The 18,907-nt window shown below is 47.0% G+C and overlaps 1 protein-coding gene across 3 annotated transcripts in view; it reads right to left on the bottom strand.

The window, feature by feature from the left end:
- Nucleotides 1-18,907, bottom strand: part of RBBP8 (RB binding protein 8, endonuclease) — a 2,310,314-nt gene that overhangs the window by 1,098,702 nt on the left and 1,192,705 nt on the right. For all 3 annotated transcript variants that reach the window (XM_069620894.1, XM_069620893.1, XM_069620895.1), the window contains exon 7: nt 12,917-13,098. In XM_069620894.1, coding sequence (XP_069476995.1) covers nt 12,917-13,098 — 182 coding nt within the window. The remainder of the gene's footprint in view (nt 1-12,916; nt 13,099-18,907) is intronic.

The raw sequence follows: 18,907 nt of genomic DNA, 5'->3' as shown, positions 1-18,907 counted from the left end.
TAGTTTACGCTTGGTAGATCTTATGAAAAAGTCTTTCAGGGAGGTCGACAGTAGAGGAGTTGCTAGCCCCTTTACTCCGCCATGCCCTTTTAGACCTGTTTGTAAATTCTTTTTGGCAGGTCCTCTTCCAGCTGCAATCTTTCCTTTATCATGATCTTTCCTCTATTTTTTATTTGATCTGGGTCTTTTTGCCGTTCCTTTACAGGTTCTTTTGAGACTTGTTAATTTTGTTGTTTGTTCTTCTTCCTCTAGAGCGGAGAGCGAATCATTTGATGCACTTAATGTGTGAATTGATACGGACCCCGTAGGTTCCAAGACCTGATCCTTGGCGGTCGTACTTCCGGAGTTACCGTCACACTCCAGACTTATTTTTGGGAGGGGCACCATTAAGGGGCCCGTTGCAGTTAGTGTTTTCTCGGGGGCTTTGAGACACGGGGCGTTTGAACCTTCCCGAGCTTCAAACACTAAGTCATCTATATTTGCCTTGTGACCCCTTCCACACAAGTCCAGTACAATTTCTGGCGCCATGACGCTTTCTTCTATTCGATTGAACCTGGGTACATCCGTGCAGACCTCTTCCTCTCTGCTCATGCAAACTCCTGTGTCTTTATTGTTGTGCATGACCACTGAAGTCACCTGGCTCGGTGCAGGCCCGAGCATTTGTGGGCTATCCGAGCCTATTTGTTTTCCTCCTTGTGTTATTCTAGACTTCTCCGGGCCCAGGTAATTGGATTTCCGATTTTGGCTTCTCTGTTCACTGATTGCCTCCACCCCCAGGTCCCCCAGCCAGACAGATCCCTGCCGGGGCTGTCCTCCGACAGCCTCGGGCCCGGGACCTCTCGTTTGCACGGCTGGCTGGCCAGGGGTTGAGGAGGAGGGGGAACGAGGCATTTCATCAAACGAGCCATTGAAGGTAAATACAGTTTTTCTTCTTTCCTGGTCTAGGAGTAGTGGCGGCCGCTGAGTACTTACGAGCGGTAGCTCAATCTGATCTCGAAGGTAGCCTGGGCCCCCCTCCTCCGCCCTAGTCACCTGGGGGACCCTATCGGAAGGCAGAGGGGTACTGGGACTCCCATGCTCCACCACAGTCTCGACTGCGGGGTCAATTCCTTCTGCATCAGTTCCGAGAGAGCTCAGACTTCTGTGCGCAATCTTTTGTTGGATTTTCATGCTGCGGGTCCAGCGCCCTTGACCCCCTTCAGGGGGTAGCGATACCATGCTACGGACTATACTTGAGAAGCACTTGAGAAGCACGGGTTACAAAAGCCCGAGACGGCTTCCAGGGGTTGGTCGCCTTCTGCTGGGAACTTGGGCAGCAGAGAGAGTTCTAGCGCGACCCAGGAGATGGTATAAGTAGCAGTCACTGGAAGTCCGATGCCACTCAGTGTTTGATTGGTACCAGACAAAACGCTCTTATTAGTTCTTGTTAGTTCTTAGTGATTCTCACCTCTGATCTTCAGTCAGCAGTCAGCACTTCGGGTTCAGTGCACGGTGCACGGAGCACCGGACACCAGACACACTGTGCCGCACACCGCGCCGCGCTCCGCGCCTGCGCGGTGATTAAATCCAAAATTCCACTCGTAGCAGTAGAAAGCGCACTCAGATTTTTGCTGAAAACGGGAGAAAAAGCACAGCGGTCTGCCTCCAGACTCCACCAGACACACTGTGCCGCACACCGCGCCGCGCTCCGCGCCTGCGCGGTGATTAAATCCAAAATTCCACTCATAGCAGTAGCAGTAGAAAGCGGACTCAGATTTTTGCTGAAAACGGGAGAAAAAGCACAGCGGTCTGCCTCCAGACTCCACCAGACACACTGTGCTGCACACCGCGCCGCGCTCCGCGCCTGCGCGGTGATTAAATCCAAAATTCCACTCGTAGCAGTAGCAGTAGAAAGCGGACTCAGATTTTTGCTGAAAACGGGAGAAAAAGCACAGCGGTCTGCCTCCAGACTCCACCAGACTCGACCAGACACACTGTGCCGCACACCTTTCTCCTTCTTACCCAACCTTCTCCCGGAATCCGTGCACCCACCTCTGAGTGCTTCTTCCCCTTATTTTTTCCTGGATTACCTGGAGTTTACTATCGATCCCGGATAAGAAGTTGAACGAACACTGGAAGCCGAAGATGGCCAAGCGGGCTTGTACAAGACCCGAACCATAAGGAAGAAAACTTCTACAACGGAATCACCAAGCAGCGAAAACAGGTGAGAAAGGGGGAAACCTGTGACAGACTGAGATGCCACCTGACTGAAGTCGATACAGACATGGAGGCGGCCGTTCAGGATCTTATGCGCGGCATGCAGGAACTATCGACCGAAGTACAAAACCGAAAGGCAGAGAATTCTGCGCTAAAGCAATTGGTTTTATCCTGCGATTCTGCCACGAAGGAGAGTGTACTATTGGGCGGCATTGTTGACAAATACGATGGGTCAGGAAAGAACCTTCGTGGATTCCTAGATTCCTGTTTGGTCCACTTTACATTTAAGCCCTATTATTTCTCCACCCGCAGGGCTAAAGTGGGCTTTATTATTTCACACCTTACCGGGAATGCATTAACCTGGGCCACACCATTAGTTAATGCCGGAGATGCCCTCCTGGATGATTATGACGGATTCATTCGAGCACGTAAGACCATGTTTGACCGCCCAGATCAGGTCTATAGTGCTCAGGAACGCCTTCTCGGTTTCCAGCAGGGATCCCAGGATATGCTCACATATGTTACACAATTTAAGCAATTGGCTAAAGAAGCAGGCTGGTCCTCTGAAGCCTTTTCACTCTCTTTCGAAGAGGGTTGAACGAAGACATCAAGGATGAACTGGCCAGGGTGCCACGTCCAATTTCATACCAGGCCCTTATGGATCTTGCTCTACAGATTGACTTTCGCATACAGGAAAAGAAGGCAAAGAAAACCAAGTTATCCTTCCAGAAGAATCCCACAGAGACCCCCACAAAATCCGAAGACAGTTCTGCCCCTATTAACCAACCTGAACTCATGCAATTAGGGGCCTTTTGTGGACCAATATCCCCCCCCAAGAAAGATTACAAAGCATCCATACCGGCTAATGCATGTATTGCGCATCAGACAAACATTTAGTGAGAGAGTGTCCTATAGCTCCTCCACAGCGTTCGGGAAATGCCAGCTCCCGATCCTAGATGGAGTGCAGTTTCGGGAGAGAGATGTTGGCTCCACATCTATACCATCCTTGAACTCTCCTGGACAGAACAATCTGGTAATTTTACAGGCCTTTCTATCGCCATCCAAGAAGAACACCTACCCCATTCTGGCGTTAGTGGACTGTGGTGCCATGGGAATGTTCATAGACCAAGAATGGGTCCTTAAACACCATATTCCCTATGAATCCCGGAATGTCATGCAATCTGTAGAAGCAATTGATGGGAGACCCCTTTCGTCCGGACCAATAACCCTCCAGACTAAGGAAATTTAGCTAGCAATAAACCACCATTGAGAGAAGATAAGGTTTGACATCATAAAGTCCGTCCATTACCCATTGGTTTTGGGAATGCCCTGGCTACAAAGACACAATACATACATCAATTGGGCATCAGGTTCCTTGTTCCGAATATTGCATGTCTCATTGCCTACCCCTGGACCCCGCTGTGACACCAGCGGAGGGACCTTCAGCAAACCATCTAGGTCCACTCTCGGTCTCAATCATCATCCAGGTTCCTAAAGTCTATCAGGAATACTCTGATGTGTTTTCTACTGCTATTGTTCAAGCCTTACCTCCTCATAGACCATATGATTGTGCTATTGAAACCGAACCTTCAGCTGTGATCCCCTTTGGGAGGATGTTCATTTTATCCGAACCCAAGAAAAAGGCCCTCCGTAAATACCTAGATACTAACCTTGAAAATGGCACCATACGACCATCCAAATCTCCAGCAGGAGCATCACTGTTTTTTGTTCCGAAGAAAGACGCCAATGAGCTCAGACCTTGCCTTGATTATCGAGGCCTAAATCAGTGCACCCTAAAGGATCCATATCCGTTGCCCTTGATCTCAGACATCCTGGAAGCAGTAAGAGGAGCCGTGGTATTCACCAAATTGGATCTTAGAGGTGCCTATCATCTGATCCGTATTAGAGAAGGTGACGAATGGAAGACAGCCTTCAGGACACCCTTTGGTCATTATGAATACTTGGTCATGCCTTTCGGATTGCCAATGCCCCGGCGGTCTTTCAACGTTTCATGGATCGGGTGTTTTCGGATATGCTTTTCCTTTTTGTCATCGTGTATCTGGACGATATCTTAATATTCTCGAAGGACCCACTCAAGCATGAGGAACATGTTAAGGCAGTGTTACAACGGCTACGTGAACACAAGCTCCTGGCAAAACCCGAGAAGTGCCTCTTTCATGTCCCTAATGTCCACTATCTAGGATTTGTTCTTAGCCCAGAAGGTATTGGAATGGATCAATCCAAGGTAAAGGCTATACTATCCTGGCCAAGTCCGAACACCGTGAAACAGATCCAGTCCTTCCGGGGCTTAGCTAATTTCTATAGGAAATGTATACCTTCCTTTTCCGAGATAGTCCAACCAATTATTGCCTTGTTGAAGAAAGACGCTCCCTTTCATCGGGCAACAGCTCAGGAGGAAGCCTTCCAACGCTTGAAAACAGAGTTCACTCAAGCTGCCATCCTGGCTCAACCTGATATCAATCGGCCCTTCTTAGTGGAAACAGACGCCTCTAACTACGCCATTGGAGCAGTTCTGAAACAAGAATTTGACGACAGACTGGAACATCCTATTGTTTATCTTTCACAAAACCTTAACTCCCAGTGAAACCCACTACTCTGTTTTAGAAAAGGAACTGTTAGCCATCCGTCAAGCCTTTACTGAGTGGCGTCATTTACTCTTAGGAGCAAAACATCCGTTCCAGGTTCGCACGGACCATCAAAATCTTCAAGTATTACAGGACTTGGAATGTAGAAATAGCCGACAAGCCTGTTGGGCCTTCTTCTTTGCCCAATACCAGTTCCTGATTCTCCATGTCCCTGGAACGCAGAATATAATTGGTGACGCTTTATCTCGACGTCCTGATTACGAACCTCCTGAAGACCGGACATTCCCTAAAATGTTTCCCCATATTTGTAGCTCACGCAATCAGCCTCCTGGAAGAAATTTGCATACAAACCAAGTCCTCTGAACTCTGCAAGAATATTTCAAGGAAGAATCAATGGGATCTGAAAACCAAGGACGGATATTTGGTCAAAGATAATGTTTTAGTAATTCCCACACAGAAACTACAACAAAGGATAATGAACCTTTGCCACGATACAATTCACTCTAGACATCGTGGCATTACCAATACCCTCCGTCTCATACAAAGGCAATTCTGGTGGCCTAGAATAAAGACCGACGTAAAGCTGTACGTCCAAGCCTGTTCTGTCTGTAGTCAGAACAAACATGATGATAAGAGACCGGCAGGTCTCCTACTGCAGCCTACACTACCAACAAGGCCCAGGGAATTTATCGCTACAGACTTCATTGTGGAATTGTCACCTTCCAGGGGATACACGACTATCATGGTCACCATAGACTTGTTCACTCATTTGGCTCATTTTACACCCCTGTATAAACTACCATCCTCATCAGAACTTGCTGGAATTTTCCTGGAACACATATTCCGGCTTCATGGTCTCCCTTCCAAGATAATATCGGACAGAGGGCCCCAATACATTTCTCCGTTTTGGAAACACCTTTGTCGGATACTAGGAATTCAACGTGCTCTCTCCTCAGGCTATCATCCCCAAACCAACGGAGCTACAGAACGTGTGAATCAAACCTTAGAACAATATCTTCGATGTTTTGCTACCAAGGTCCAGGATGATTGGTCCCTTTTAATACCTGTGGCTGAATTCGCCTATAATAACTCGGATCACTCGGCTGTTAAAACCGGCCCTTTTTCTGTAGCCAGGGGTTCCACTCTTCGGTTCTACCTTCTGTCCTCCCCCACCCTACACCGGTTCCTACAGTCGATTCCTGGATTGAAACGCTTATCAATGTACAAAGAGAAGCCAAAGAACAGCTATAAAGAGCCCGTAATCAGACCAAACATTATGCAGACTCAAAGAGAAGACCAGGGCCCTCCTACGCAATAGGCGATAAAGTATGGTTATCCTCGAAACTACTGCCTAGACATCTACGGCCAAATAAACTGGCTCCCGATATTATGGGCCTTTTCCTATAAAAGAAATCATCAACCCAGTGGCCTTCTGCCTCAAATTGCCAGATTCCTGGAAGAAGATCCATCCAGTTTTTCATAGATCTCTAATAAAGTCATACATCCAGACCTCTCAGACTAACCTCAGACCTAGCCCTGTCCTTGTCAATGACCAACTGGAATATGAAGTCTCCCGAATATGTGACTCCAGATATAAACGTGATCAGTACCTGATGGAATGGAAAGGATATCCACCCAGTGAACGCACTTGGGAACCCATCTCCAATTTGAATACCCCCAGGTTACTCGAAGGTTCCATCTCATACACCCAGGCAAACCTGGCGGGACGGGTTTTCGGAGGAGGCATGCTGTCATGACCCATCGGACACACCCCTTCTGGGCCTCCTGGTCCCTGAAACGTCGGGGCTTGCACTCTGTTGTACTACCAACATGGCCGCAAACACTGAACGCTGCCTACCAGCCTTCACGTTCATTGCAGCACGCTCGATAAAATAGCCACACCCCCGCGCTTCCGCACGCTACTGTTAGCTGTAGCTAGTTGTGTGCCCCGCAGTTCACTTTCACGGAACTTTGTTGCTTTCCTGGTTCCCGGACCCTTGCTTCATTCTATCCCTTCTCCTTCTTATCCAACCTTCTCCCGGAATCCGTGCACCCGCCTCAGAGTCCTTCTTCCCCTTATTTTTTCCTGGATTACCTGGAGTTTACTATCGATCCCGGACAAGAAGTTGAATGAACACTGGAAGCCGAAGACGGCCGAGTGGGCTTGTACAAGACCCGAACCATAAGGAAGAAAACTTCGACAACGGAATCCATCAAGCAGCGAAAACAGGTGAGAAAGGGGGAAACCTGTGAAAAATACATGATTAAAACCACACTTGATGTGAACATACTGTATTTTCAAATAGACCTCTGTGATTACTTATTTCTCTTAATAAAGTTGCAGTAATGTTATTAGATTATCTCTGGTTGAACAATACTCTTTGCTTTGTTAAGAAAATTCAAAGGAACAATGAGTGGAGGTGATCCTTCCAAATTGAGCCTGCCACAGATTCTATGAAATTAACTCATTGGTGACATCTACAAAGACAAGGCAACCTTCTTCACCTGACATCAGCAGAAACCAAAATGGGAGATTGTTTACCAACACAAAGGAACTTGATAAAACATGCCTTCCCAAGCTTCTTTTCAGCCATACAATTACAATGGGGCTGGGTACCCAAGGCTGCTTTGATGACAACATCTTCTTACCTGTGCTCAAACACCCAGCAGTACACATCTACTTCTTTTAATTCAAGGGCACATCTGGTTCAAACCCTCTGTCAAAATTCCTAAGCTTTTTGTCCACTATCTTCCATGTAGGATTATCAGTCTCCTTTAAACCCCTGACCCCACAACTGTTAAAAAATGATGAAACAATCTGCCCAATGTTCACTCGAAGTATTGATGAACTCCAGCAGCTACATGCTAATTGCAACCGTTTTGTTGTAGAATCTGTATTGCCAACTGAGCTACAGCAGAACTTCAAGGCCCAAAACCCCCTTGACCAAGTCTAACTCAACTTCCATCTTTGCTTTGGGAGGAGCATAGTCCTGGTCAAAGGCAGCGTCACCGTCCTAGACCTCCCTGACTTGCTAGTAGCTTTCAACACACTTTAACCACCCTACTAGCATATTGTAATAAAGTCTGAAGGCAGGCTCTCTGATTTAATTTGAATTAGCTCAAACTCCTCCACTAAGAGTTTCAACAACATTGCTAATTTTCTCAACCCTCTGCGTTCCCTGTGGTGCTCTTAAATACCGACTTACAAGTAGCTGTGCTGCCTTGTGACATTCAATAAAAGGTCTTCCAGTTTATACAGCATCTATCGCTACTTGGGAATTAAGATATCGTCAGATCAGAACTGTCCAATCCGAACCTCCCCACCTTAGCCCATCAAAAACATAAATGAATTCTAGCAAACTCTGCTTGAACACAATTAAAACTGTTTCTCACACTAGGGTTTCAAGTTCAGCACTAAATAACCCCGCTTTGCAAACTTATCTGAATCCACATATCCATCAAATATATATACTTTCCCACAAGCATTGGGAGAAGACCTTTCTTAACAGAACATCATAGGAGAGAAATCCATTCCCAAGATCCCAGCAACAAGCTTCATAGAAGGAGCCCTATACTATTGTCTAAAGTCGATCTGATCATGATTGTCCAACTTTCTATCTCTACTCACATCAACTAATGTAATGTGCTCCTCCTGAGCATATGCACAATCCGTGTGGTAGGTGTCCTTGACTCTCACTTTACTGAAATCCCAATAGCCTCTTTAAATGCTATTTTTACAAGCCAATACATTTATTTTCCATGTTTAGCTGCACAAGGTTGCCAAATGAATAAAAGATTTAGATTTTTTCTATTATTCCATTTGTAAGATTTTACCAAATTAAAGTTGTTACGGTCTTGCTATATGGAGCTGAGACAATACAAATATTAACAGTTCTTGAAATCAGTTAGAAGGCCTGTTCTGGAGAAAAGTACCGTACCTATCGAATGGTGTTCCTATTTCAATTTTAAGATACAAACTGGGTCTTTTATAGTTGGTTGCACTGACAAATTAGAAACTACTTTCATTGTTTAGGAAATGCTTGGTTCCTGAGAAGGGTACCCCATATTGTGTGATAGGGGAGACTATGTTAAAAAACAAGGATAACATTGTATCTAATTGGAAAGCCCATTGTTTGTGCTTAATGAACTCATTAGGCATATCAGTTGATCAATGAACTACACATCTGTTAAAGGTAAAGTAGAAACTGTGGGTGGAGGATTGGATTAACAAAAAGTCTTATTGCAATAACTACAAGTTGTTTTATCATTTTGACAAAGAAGGAAAAGCTTTAAATATGTTGGCAAAATATTTGATGAGATTCCTAAATGCTATTTGTAGAGGAACATTTATGTGTTTTCGTTTAAATCTTTACCTGATAAATGACGTAATTGGAGCTTGGTTGAAAGTGGATAGAGCTTGTCGTATACGTAGGTTTTGTAAATACATAAATACTGTTGAGACCGGGAAAGATTTGATAGTTATTTGCCTGGCTTTAGTAGAAAAGAGACAACTTCACTTTGAGCATATTTTAAAGCATTTTAGAATTATTTCACACAAAGAATGGTGGGGACGGAAGTCCTAGGTTAGCAACGATTTGATTCATAAAGCCATTTTTGCTAAAGATTGTATACTGTTTTGAAAGGTTTTAGACATTTTATGAACACTGTATTGTATGATGTATAACTGTGCACATTTTGTTTTAATCTTATGAATTATGTATGCTATGAATTGTGATGAACATTTTGGGATATGTAATAATTCAATAATATCAATCAACAAGTTTATTCAGAAACACATTTTCCATAAACAGCAAATGCAAGATAAAATACAATAATGCAAAAATGCACAACACAAAAATAAAAACACATTACATAAGATAACAAAGTTAAAAAAGTTAAAAAGTGTGTCTGTGTATACCAATTAATGTCCGCCGAAAGGGTGCCAGAATAATCATTAAATTATCAATGTTCAGACAAGTTTTGAGAAATGATTTTGGTTCTCCGGTGCCAGGCCTTTCTCAAATAGTCCACTGAGCCCCACGGGCAGCGAGGCAGCTGAGAGTAGATAACAAAGGGCCGGCCTAGCTTGAGACATACCAGCAGATCTCAGTAAGGGCAAGAGTGTTTTCCTCCTTAAATCTGTATATGCTGGGTAAAACAGCACAAAATGCAAAAGGTCCTCCACAGGGCACTGGCAGCAGGGGCAATCCAGAGATTGTGAGACCAATTTTTAGTTTGGGCCCCAAGCCATAGACAATCAAATCGCGCTGTTGTGAATGCCCAATGGTCATAAGTTTTATCACTATGTAACAAATACGGTTGAATAGTGTCTGAGATGGTTATAACAACGTGCCTCCTGTTTGCAGGAATGCCTAAGGCAGAGGACTCTGTTTGACTCAAGGAAGGATTTAAACAGTTGCTTATGGGCCCTTACAACACACATAGTCAAAACAAAAAAGCTGGAGGACAGAGGAGGCTAGCACAGTTTAACTGACTGACACATTTCTGAATGTAGATGAGCGATTGTATTTTTTTTGCAGCCGGGCTTCTCATCAATGCTGTTTTGATTTTATGTGAAAAATGGCTTTCTGGTTTGACCATAATGCCAGCCAGTGTGCGACATGGGCCAAAAACCACTTGTCGGCAATGTGACGGCACCCAAGTTCCAAATGGGTGCCATAGTTTGCCGCATACTGCGGTAGCCCAAGTAGTTTAAAAAAAAGTGTTCTCAACATTTTCAATGCTTTGGATCTTTTCCATGCCCCACAGTGCGGCCCCATAGTTAGTGGCTGTTTTGGTTTGTGCCCTGTAGACTTCGAGAATTAACTTGAGTGGATGCCCTAGACAGTCATTTTGAAAACGTGACAGGCCCCCCCAATGCCTGTCTCATCCTCATGCATTGTTTATCCACATGACCAAACCCTCGCCAGTTCTCAGTAAAGCAGATTCCCAAATATACAAAAATAGTAACCCTGGGGATGGGTTCTCCACCACTCAATATCCTCCGCATCTTGAGGTGTCTGACGCCTGTGCTCCTGCAAGCCATAACAGCTGATTTTTTGGAGTTCACCGAGAGTTTGTGAGTGGCCATAAATTCAGTGTAAACATCCACCAGGCGTTGTAAGGCTATGGGGTTACGAGCCCTGATAACCATATCATCAGCATAGCCTAGGACAGGACAGATACCTCCTATCCTAATAAAATCAGCATTAGAATTAACAAGAGCCTGATAAACGCTGTTTATATACAAGGCGAATAGTACAGATGCCACGACACAATTACTTCTGTTCCGGCGGTGACCTCCCATCATGTGGCCAGGGGACGGCAGCTGCTACCTGATCCTTACCCTGGGGGCAGCTATATGAGGGAGGATCACATAGGGGGAGACAACCTCCGGGAGGGAGTGATGGTATCGGAGGATGAGACATGGTATCGCCCTTACCCCTTTCAGGATGAATCTCCCAAACAAAATACCTTAATGGCCTATTGTGATTCTTTCCCAGCTCCCTCAAAGGAGAGTGCTGAATTTCTCTCAAAACAATCTGCAGATCACCTTTTAAATACTGACTTGCCCACAGAACATGATGAAACCGTTGCTCCAATGTTTTCGTGCAAGTTAGAAAGGAACTACGGTTCCCAGAAACACCTTAACACTGCGACGAGGAAGCGGAATGGAGGAGTACAGAGCAGGAGAAGCCCTGAGCAGGTAAGCCGAAAGCCGAGCAGCGAGGAAGAGAGCATCCAGCAGCTGTCATCAGCAGGCTGCGATAAAGTCCACGTGGAGACCAAGGGGACACCAGTGTGTATTGGCAAGTACGCTGCATGTTAAAAGTTGAACAACTCAAAGCGGAATAAGAAAGGAAGCCATTTGTGAACACAAAGAGAGAAAGTAAAAGTACATTTACCACAGAAGGGAACCTTTGAGGTTTGCCATTATGTACAGAGAATAAGAAACCGTAACAAGTTAGTATTTACCGGACAATGTGAATTAGCCAGGAGCGCTAAGATGGTAAATTACCAAGATTGGAAGTATGAGCAAAACACTAACAAGGCAATGCACTATGAACAAAATGAATTAGCTAAAAGAATTATCAAAAGGGGAGTTGCAGAGACATGCAGTTACAAGTGGGTTGAATACAAGAGGTCCTGGCAGGAGAGTACACCAGGTATACGGACAAACCAAAGGCCAAAGATAATTAGACATGACTTTGGTATTGATCAAACCAAGATCTGTTTTCAAGAAACTGTGAAGAAGACTCCATAGGAAGTGAGACACCCTCTGGATTAAGGAGCAATATCCTTGAGAGACTTTTTCTTGGGATTTATTTATTCCTTTTCCTATTTCAACATTTTTGGAACACTGAAGGCCAAACGCATTATCCAGTTCACTGTAAGATGTATTTCCTTAGAATGGGAGGGTCAGAATAGTACTTTGGACACAGGGCGGTTTTGTTTTGGACATTCTGACACCGACAGGTCCATCGTTTTGAGTTTAGGTAGGGAAACCCCTCTAGCGCAGGGTCAGTGAGGCATTTTCCCAACCCTTTTATTAATCAATAAAAGTAATTCGCCAAAACCATGTCTAACTTGAGTCTGAATTTCATTCCTGACTCCTCAAAGATATCTGTAACAGTTGTTTCATATTTTGTGTAAGGTTTGTTTTGAAAGCCAGCACACACATTTTATAAAATAAAATGAAAAAAAATGTTTGCACTTTGCCACTGGCTACATGAACAATGTCTTTTTAATGGCTGTGTCTTGTGGATCCTTCCAAAACATATACACATATTTGTTATCCCCTCTGATTTCTCCCCTTCCTTTTTCAGGGCAGCTCCATACTCCAAGCACTGGAATTTCCCATTCCTCGTTTCCATCGAGCTATCGTCCCCCTCAACCACTTATTTTGCATGAAATGCACGAAGACCTGATTACTTCACTCTTCCTACTCAATATATTATCTATTTTCACCCACTGTTGGGAAATCAAACGTTTAGAGACTCTAGCCCCATACACATCCCCACATTAAATATTCCAAACTAGACTTACATTTCATCCTAAATATATGGATACGAAAAGTCTCCTCTTGTGAGGATACATCTTCAACAGACGCCTACCATTTGTGCGCTCAGTCTGCTCCAAGTTCGCATCTCCATGCTCTACATATCGGACGTGACGGTGCTCTTTCCTTCTTCGCATTCGACTGGTAGTGGGGATTGAAAAGGAATGTACTGGTGAATCAGGGATGATGCCATCATCTGCATCCACTTCTTTTGCTGCTGCTTCGTGGTATTTCCCTCTAAGGAGGATAGGCACAATTAAGTATTCAGACAAGTAAAACATGATCCTAGCTGAAGGAGCTCTAACCCTTAGCAGGTTTTTATAATCAACAGAATTTAAAATGTTTCTCCCCTTTGCACGCAACCCTTGCATTTGAACACTCAATTGCATGGAACATGGAATGTCCTCCTACTGCCTTTCTTCAGCCACCAGTTTTATCAATAACAGTCTATTCACATACACACACACTTGTCTACATTTACAAGGGAATAGTTTCTTACCTGTAACTCCATTTCTCCAGCATGGGTATCTTTCATGGATTCACATGCTTAGAATATTCCCCGTCGTCAGACTGGGACCCCTCGGTACACATATATAGCCTTTTCCTATAGGAAAACTTCCGACACTTTTGTGTCCTATCCTCGTCCTTTTAGGACCCGCCTACGCATGCTCCGCAGGCCGTCCCAGTATAAGAGGCCCGCCCCCGCGGTTCCCCTTCAGATTTCGGCCCCTCCAAAGTAGGAAGGGTTAAACTTATCCATCACATACATTGCAGTCCCGGGGAGGCTTGGCGGGCGCATGTGAATCCATGAAAGATACCAATGCTGGAGAAATGGAGTTACAGGTAAGAAACTATTCCCTTCTCCAGCATTGGATCTTTCATGGATTCACATGCTTAGAATAGATTGTATAGCAGTAACACTTGAGACGGTGGTGAGAATGCAATGTAACGCACCCTCGCCCTACTACTCAACACATATGCGCAGCAGTAATAAGTTTACTCATATAACCTTTCCCACCGAAAGTATACTGTCATCAAAGGTAGAAAACACACTCTCCACAACGTGGAGCTTACCTTACTGAAACAGATGGGGCAGGACAGCTCTTCCCATCTGCACCTCATCCGCATGCTGCCTGGCAAGGCAGTAGTGGCGGGTAAACGTGTGGGGCACTGACCATGCCGCAGCTTGGCATATGTCCGTCAGCGGAATTCCGGCCCATAACGCTGTTGAGGATGACACCGACCTTGTAGAATGGGCTCTACGATGTCTTTGCAGTGGCCTTCCGGCCTTAGAGTGACAAAAAACAATCGTCGACGAGACCCATCTGGCCAATCCCTGTTTCGAGATTGCTTTACCTCTCGTCGACGGACCATATGCGACGAACAGTTGCCGAGTAGCCCTGATGTCTTGTGTGCGATGTAGGTAGAATTTCAGAGCCCTCTTAACGTCCAGGGTATGAAGAGTTTTTTCTGCTGCCGACGATTGAGTGGCGAAGAAAGTAGGCAGAACCACGGATGAGTGTTTGAGATATACCGTCGGGACCTTAGGGACGAACGTAGGGTTAGTTGCCAGGACTACCTTGTCCTTAAAGAATCTTAGGTAGGGCGGGTCCACGACCAGCGCTTGTAGTTCCGAGATACGTCTGGCTGATGTGATAGCTATCAGGAATGCCAACTTCCACGAAATGAATTTCATGTCGGACGTGGCCATAGGCTCGAAAGGCGGTTTCATCAAACCTGCCAACACTGTGTTGAGGCTCCACGCCGGGGGAAAACGTTTCACCGGGGGAAAGGCTCGAAATAAACCCCGCATGAAGTGTTTCACCAGTCTGTCACTGAATAGAGGAGACGACTGCCTCTTCCTTGTGAACCTCGAGATGGCTGCCAGGTGTACCTTTATCGATGAGGGGGACAATCCCTTTTTTGCTAAGAGGAGCAGGTAAGGTAGAACTTGTTCCGGCGTCACCAACAATGGTTGTAGGTCCTGCTGTTTTCTACACCATTCACAGAATCTCCGCCACTTATAGGAGTAGGATTTGTTAGTGGAAGGGGCTCTAGCCACCTGCAGAATTTCCTGGCACTCCTCTGAAATGTCTAAAGCCCCGAATTCCGAGAAGTCAGGAGCCAGGACGTAAGGTTGAGACTGTCCGGGTCGTGATGCAACACCGTGCCTCTGTCCCGGGATAGAAGGTACGGGACTTTCGGAAACGCTAGGGGATGTTCCAGCGATAGATGGAGGAGGTCTGAGAACCACGGTTGCCTCGGCCAGTATGGTGTCACTAGAATCACCCGGCAATTGTATCTGCGTATCCACTGTATTGTTTTCCGTATGAGGGGAAACGGGGGAAAAGCATAGAGGAACATGTCCGTCCATGGGAAGGAAAACGCCTCCCCCACCGAACCCTCTTGGGGCCACCTGCTTGCAAATTTCTCGCATTTCTTGTTTTCTTTGGTTGCGAAGGCGTCCAGAGGGGGGTGGCCCCATTTCTCGAACACTTTCTTCAAGTGACCCGTGTCCATTTCCCACTCGTGTATCTGGGCCATGTTTCTGCTGAGGGAGTCGGCTTGGCAGTTCCTCACACCTGGAAGGTGATGAGCACCGAGGGAGATATCGTGCTTCGATGCCCAATGCCATGTTTTCTGGGCTTCTATGGAGAGAGTCCTTGATTGTGTCCCTCCTTGTTTCCTCAGATAAAACATGGCTGTTTTATTGTCGGTCAGTATCCGCACCCGCGACCTCTTGATGTGTGGTAGGAACGCCTTCAAGGCCCATCGTACCGCTCTGAGTTCCAGTACGTTTATGTGTAGGAGTGACTCCGTTGGAGACCAGCGACCTTGCGTTTGGAGAGCACCCATGTGCGCTCCCCATCCGGTTAGGGACGCATCCGTAACTATGGTGCTCTGGAACTCCGGCTCCTGTAGGGGCACACCTTTGTTCAGATTGTGGGAGCTCTGCCACCACTGAAGGGTCCGAAGTAGCTTGTCGTCGTCGACGGTTATCCTGTCCGACCACGATCCCTGAGCCTGTGTCCATCGGTCTGCGAGGAATTCTTGGACTGGCCTCATGAAAAGTCGACAGTTTCTCACCAGATGGATACAGGATGCCATGGCCCCTAGGACTGAAACATACTTTCTCACTGAGATCCATAGCCGGGCCGCCTGTTGAATGAGTCTCGAGGTCCTGTTGAGAGAAGGTTTCACCAGCCCTAGCTGAGTCTCGAACTGTGCCCCCAAGAATACCAGCGTTCTCGATGGCCGCAGAGAGGGTTTCTCAAAGTTTATGGCGAATCCTAGCCGTTGTAGAAGCTGCATGGTGGCTTGCAGACTTGTGTTGGTCGACGCTGGGGAGGATCCCCTTACCAGCCAGTCGTCGAGGTATGGGTATACATGGTGGCTTTGCTTCCTTAGCCAGGCCGCCACTGGAGCCAGGCATTTTGTGAACGTTCTGGGGGAGGTTTTGAGCCCGAAAGGAAGAACCGTGAATTGGTAGTGGGTTCGCCCTATTACAAAACATAGGAATTTCCTGTGTTTCCGACACATTGAAAAATGGAAATACGCGTCCTGTAAATCCAGGGACGCCAGGAAATCTCCCCTTTGAACTGCGCGGATCACTTCCTGCAGAGTGAGCATCTTGAATTTCAGGCTCTTTAAAGACTTGTTGAGCTCGCGTAAGTCCAGAATGGGACGCCATTTGCCGTTCGGCTTTTTTACGACGAAGTATCTTGAGTAGACTCCTTGGCCTCTCTGTGATGTTGGAACTAATTCTATCACTCCCTTCGCTAACATGAGTAACCTCTTGTTGCAGTGCCTTCATATGGGACTGAGCGGTGGACGCAGGTGGAATTTGCGGAGGGCTGTGTTTGAATTGAAGAGAGTGTCCGTATTTTATAGTGTCTAACACCCATTGGTCCGTCGTTATCCTTTCCCATTCGTCAACATACGCTGAAACTCTTCCCCCCAGAACGGGTTGTGGAACGTCACTGCTGATCTTTAGTTTGCTTGTCTCTCGCCGACGATGGGTATGATGGTTGTTTTCTGGAAGACTGGAAGTTTCGTCGACGGTTAGCCGATTGTGAGGCACGTCGGTATCCCTGGGAGGGGTAAGCCGATCTGGCAAAGGATCTGTCTCCAGAAGAGAATCTTGAATTACCTGAAGCCCCTCTAAAGGGGCGAAAAGACTTGTAGCTTCTGCCACTCTGGAGGGCACCCAAAGAACGTGCCGTGTCCGAATCTTCTTTCATCCCTTTTAGGGCCTCGTCCACCTTCTCACCGAAAAGAAGGTCTCCCTCAAAGGGCATATCTAAGACATTGTATTGTACTTCTGATCTGAAGTAGGTACACTTCAGCCATGACTGTCGACGTAATACGACCCCATTATTGACTTGCTTGAAGCCAGACTCAGCAAGATCCACCGCGATGTTTATTTCGTGATTTGAGGCTTCCTCGCCCTCTCGGACCAGTAGCATCGCCGCCTTCCTCTGTTGTTCCGGAAGATGGTCAAGCAGCGGAGCCAGCCTGTGCCACATCTCCCTATCGTATCTGGCTACAATTGCCAGAGAGTTTGCTGCCTTTACTGTGGTCGCTCCCACGGAGAGCACTTTCTTGCCAAAGGCATCTTGGCGTCTCGCTTCATTCTCGGGTGGAGTCGTGCACTTGTGCTGTGCCTTTGCCTTCCTCGCTGCCGCCGCCGACACCACCGAGTCTGGTGTTGGTTGAGAGGTAGACTCTGGAGCCTTAAACTTTTTTTCTAGGCGTCCTTTCACTGCTGGTTCTGAGAATGGGTGTCTCATTGTCTGCAACCCCTCTTTCCATACATGGTCAAGAATCGGTATCGAGAACACCGACCTCCTTCTCTTGCCCATGTGGTCGAACAAAAAAAACAGTCCTTTTTCTGTTCTTCCTGGGACAGACCAAATTCTTTGCATGCCTTCTCCATCATCGAATGGAATGACGCAATGTCGTCCGGAGGGGACGGGTGAGCTGGGCTTCTGGGGTTTTCTAACTCCGCCTCTGACTCCCAGGTAGGATCCCTGGAGGGGGATAAAGAGACCTCTGACATGGCTCCCCTGTCCGACTCCGAATCTGGCAGCTCACCTTCCTCCTGCGCCAGTGTTGAGACTGGCGTGCGTGGGTGCGGCGGTTGACGGGATGGGCCCGGCTCGTCGACGGGTGACTGTGGCAGGCTGGCCTGGGGAAGTCGCTGGTCCAACGACCGTAGCAAGGACTGAAGCGAGGACAGAATATCCAACGACAAAACCGATTGAGGATTGAGGAGAGGGGCAGATACCGGTGTAACGGATGCCCTCGTCGACGACTTGGCAGCCGCTCGTAGCCCTAGGTCTGCTGGGCCAGCCACTCTCTCGCTCTCGTCCTCCGAGGACAGCAACATAGCTTGCTCTTGTAGGGGGTAGGGTCGAAGACTTCAGGCCTCCAGGCCTCCTGTAGGACCCCCGTCGACGAGGCTCTCGTCGACGCCATTGTCGACGGGACGGAGGATGCCCCTTGCGCTAGTGGCGGGAAGGCGGCCGGTGACTGGATCGCCGTCGACGACGCAGGCTTCGCAGGTGGTTTTGGCGGTCCCGCCTTCTCCACACTGTGCCCGCTTTTACTCGACCCTCGACTCGTGGTCGATCTGTGATGATCGCCAGAGGAGGATTTCCTTTCCTTCTCATGCTTTTTTGATGAGGATGATTTCTTTGACGAGGAGTCTGAAGTGGAGTGAGTTCCAGACGACTCTTTTTCCGACGGTCTTGATTTCTTCGCCGGTGGTTCCGACGAGGCCGCGCGGCGTGATGTTTTCGCCGACTGTGTGGAGCCTACCTCCGAGGGGGGGTATGCCCCCGCACCCTCATTCAGCCATGCCACCAGGCGTTGGTTCCGGTCTTTGAGGGTTTTTTGAGAAAAACCCTTGCATATGTCGCAGGCATCCACCGAATGGTGAGGATGGAGGCAATATATACAATCCATATGTCCGTCCCCCTCGTAAACCTTTTTCAAGCCGCACGTCGCGCATGGACGGAACAGCGCTTTTCCTGATACAGAGGAC

This window comes from Ambystoma mexicanum, chromosome 5q, assembly GCF_040938575.1.
Source record: "Ambystoma mexicanum isolate Mex_15411 chromosome 5q, UKY_AmexF1_1, whole genome shotgun sequence".
Lineage (NCBI taxonomy): Eukaryota > Metazoa > Chordata > Amphibia > Caudata > Ambystomatidae > Ambystoma > Ambystoma mexicanum.
Note: the sequence above shows the minus strand (reverse complement) of the source record. Positions and strands in the feature narration are given on the sequence as shown.